The following is a 3074-nucleotide window of genomic DNA, read 5'->3' as shown; positions in this document are numbered from 1 at the left end:
TTTTTTTTTTTTTTTTTTTTTTTTTTTTGTCTTTCAGAAACGTAATGGCAACGTGGGCAAGACAATCTTTGAGTACAGAACGCAGAACGTGGCACGCCTGCCTATCATAGATATCGCACCGGTGGATGTTGGCAGCACTGACCAGGAATTTGGAATTGAAATTGGGCCAGTTTGTTTTGTGTAAGAGGAAGGGGGGAAATTAAAATGGTACTCAGCCGCAACAGCAATTAAACTCATGAACTTAGACTGATTGAAGTTAATCCTGGGACTCTTGAAGTAATGGCTGATATCGGATCAGCACTGTATATACAGTTTCTAAATGCCCAGCCTCCTTTTGAATATTTATTTTACTTACAAACCTTCCGTTTTAAATGGTTGAACCAACTTCTTGCGCAGCAGTACAATTATGAGAGAAACAAGGACCACCTTTTTAAAAATAACACGAATCCTTTTCCTCACTTTTCTTTCAGATTACTTCAGAATTTACAGGTATTCAAAACAGATAGTTTTTATGTGGGACTACGTAAAGCTCTAATGGTAATTTCTTTTGCTTGGATGCATAACGAATAACAGAAAAGTGGAGCGCTTTTGTGAACTGTTTGATATTTTTCAGTCCTATCTACTCTCTCTACCCCAGTTTATCTTCCTGTGGTTGCTACCACATAGCTATCCATGTCTCTTGCAGACGGAAATCCCTCGGACAGGATCATCTGAACCTGGCGTTGTCTTTCTTGCGCTTTTCTATATAATAGTCTGCTCGTAAGAGTTTTCTACAGCCACGATTAATTTATGAAGTAGAATTACTACTGGGGTAAATACAACATTTCAGAATGTGTCCCATTTATTAAGTTTTGAGGCCTGATGTCCCTTCTCACGATGGATCTGTGCAATTCCATTAAATTATGATTGATCTTCAACATATATAGCAAAGCCAACACTTGTTGATTGTCTTCCAATACTTGCCCATTTACTAAGCCATTATGTATCAAATTATGCCAGCATCTTATATACTGTGCCAGTGTTACGTGTGTTGCCGATCATTCATGTGTGTACCAGACCAGTTGCTAATAAAGAGAGAAATTTTAGAAATCCCTGGTTTTTAACTGGCATCCAGACACGCATTGCCAGTAATTTTGACTTGCTGGTCTCAAACTGTCAAGGCAAAGAAATTCCATCATTTCTTAGCATGAGCTACCTCATCTCTGAAAGTTGGGATGCATTTAATATTCGTTTTGTTATTTTAGGTACTGAAAGGTGCTATGCTTCTGTTATTATTTTGAGAAAGGCGATAGGCAGGGCGAAAAAAAACAAACAAAAAAAAGTGATGGTGCTAAACGGCTCTGTAGAAGGCTGACGAAATAAAGATGCTGACTCAGTATCATTTTCAGAGTTTAGCTGTTAGGCTTACTGTGTTTGAGAGAACAATGTTACAGTGCATTTATTTGTTGGTCATACAGTGTATAAAATGTTTTGTACCACCAGCATGCTTTATTTTGTAAAGTATGTGGGTACAAAATTACTTACTTAGTTTTTTATTTCTTAATTGCATCTGTGCTCTCCAAGTTTTTTGTTTGTTTCTTTAAAAAAATAAAAAATAAACATCTGGGGCCATCCCTAAAGAAAGTCATGCACATAGCTTTATTCATGTATCTTTGCAAAGCATTTAATTAAATACATGCTTCTCGCTATTTAAGTGGTTTCCTTTTTGTAAAACTCCTTCCAGTGTGTTCCGTATCAATTAATTTCCAGAAAAGTAAAAATGGGAGCATTTATTTTTTTTGTTGCTATTTGAATAACTTCTTTGCAATGTGTTCGCCTGAAGTATTTTACACACAGGGAAATGAAAGTATGCTGAATAACACCTTATTTTGTCACAGTTCTCACAAGGTAGTTGTCAGTTTGCGTGGAGCTGTCACCAGAAACGCTAGGAAGGCTGCCAAACTGATATTGCTTTTGAGACTCCAGCAATGAGAATGGTTTTACGTAAGACTGGGTAAAGTGCGATTTATCTGATTCCACGTGTCCATGTAAGTTACCTCTGACAGATAACAGCTTTTGGACGAGCCATAACGCTGCACTGTATCAAGGCGGGCAAGAATTTACGTTCCTTTCTTCCTTCTGAAAATGTAGGAGCTTTGGAAGTTTCCAGATTGTTCATATGCACATCCACTGGGACTAGGAACATGGAACTGTGAGATGCTCATCGCCGTAATCTGTTTTCTTTCTTTTCCCCGTTGGGAGCAGTAGGATTTTTTTTCTTTTACTAGCGTAGAATTACTGTTAATATGTGACTCATGACTCGGCATGTTGCATTGGATCCTTAATAGGAAATCTCGACTGTATTGATTGCAGGGAATAATCTGAGGAATCTGTTGGCTCGCTCTAACGCGTTCATGCACACGTGTTATCCAAGGTCTGTGATCATGCCTCTAAATGTCAGTCAGATGCACAAAGTAAATAACATTTGGTATATAGATAATATTAGCAAGTTATTTTAAATTTCTTGTGTTTTGTCAGTGAAGTGTCACAATCCCTGTTTATTGTAATTATTTTTGCGAGGTTCTTGAAGGAGAAGTGTATGTAACTATAAGAGCACCTATTACTTCCCTTTTCGAGTTGTTCTTATCACACCTCCATCTCCATCCTTGTTTTCTTTACAAGGAGAGTGGTTAGGCCCTGGAACGGGCTGCCCAGGGAGGTTGTGGATGCCCCGTCCTTGGACGTGTTCAAGGCCAGGTTGGACGGGGTCCTGGGCAACCTGATCTGAATGTGTATGTTTGGTGGCCCTGTTAGGCAGGGGGGTTGGAACTACATGATCCTTGAGGTCTCTTCCAACCCGGGTGATTCTGTGATTCTGTGATTCCATACAAAGCGTGCAGTATTTCCACAGGGATGCACCTCAAGTAGTGAAAGAGAGCTTTAGCTGTAAGGCACCCCGAGGCGGTCTTCTGTAAAAAACCATCACTGGAGGATAGCTGAGGCAGAACCTTCACATGAAGTTTAATAAAGAGTCTTTTATAATAATTTTTAAAATAATAATAGGAAGAGTGGGTGGAAGGGTGGATTATGGGAAC

At 39.1% G+C, this 3074-nt stretch overlaps 1 protein-coding gene across 2 annotated transcripts in view; it reads left to right on the top strand.

The window, feature by feature from the left end:
* Nucleotides 1–1688, top strand: part of COL5A2 (collagen type V alpha 2 chain) — a 165297-nt gene extending 163609 nt beyond the window's left edge. For both annotated transcript variants that reach the window (XM_042822469.1, XM_042822468.1), the window contains one exon: nucleotides 38–1688. In XM_042822469.1, the coding sequence (XP_042678403.1) occupies nucleotides 38–184 (147 nt within the window). In that variant the 3' untranslated portion in view covers nucleotides 185–1688. The remainder of the gene's footprint in view (nucleotides 1–37) is intronic.
* Nucleotides 1689–3074: the final 1386 nt, after the last annotated feature.

This window comes from Centrocercus urophasianus, unplaced genomic scaffold, assembly GCF_019232065.1.
Source record: "Centrocercus urophasianus isolate 14NV4802_14NV808 unplaced genomic scaffold, USGS_Curo_1.0 seq_20, whole genome shotgun sequence".
NCBI classification, from domain to species: domain Eukaryota; kingdom Metazoa; phylum Chordata; class Aves; order Galliformes; family Phasianidae; genus Centrocercus; species Centrocercus urophasianus.
The sequence above is the reverse complement of the archived record's forward strand: the minus strand, read 5'-3'. Positions and strand labels throughout refer to the sequence as shown.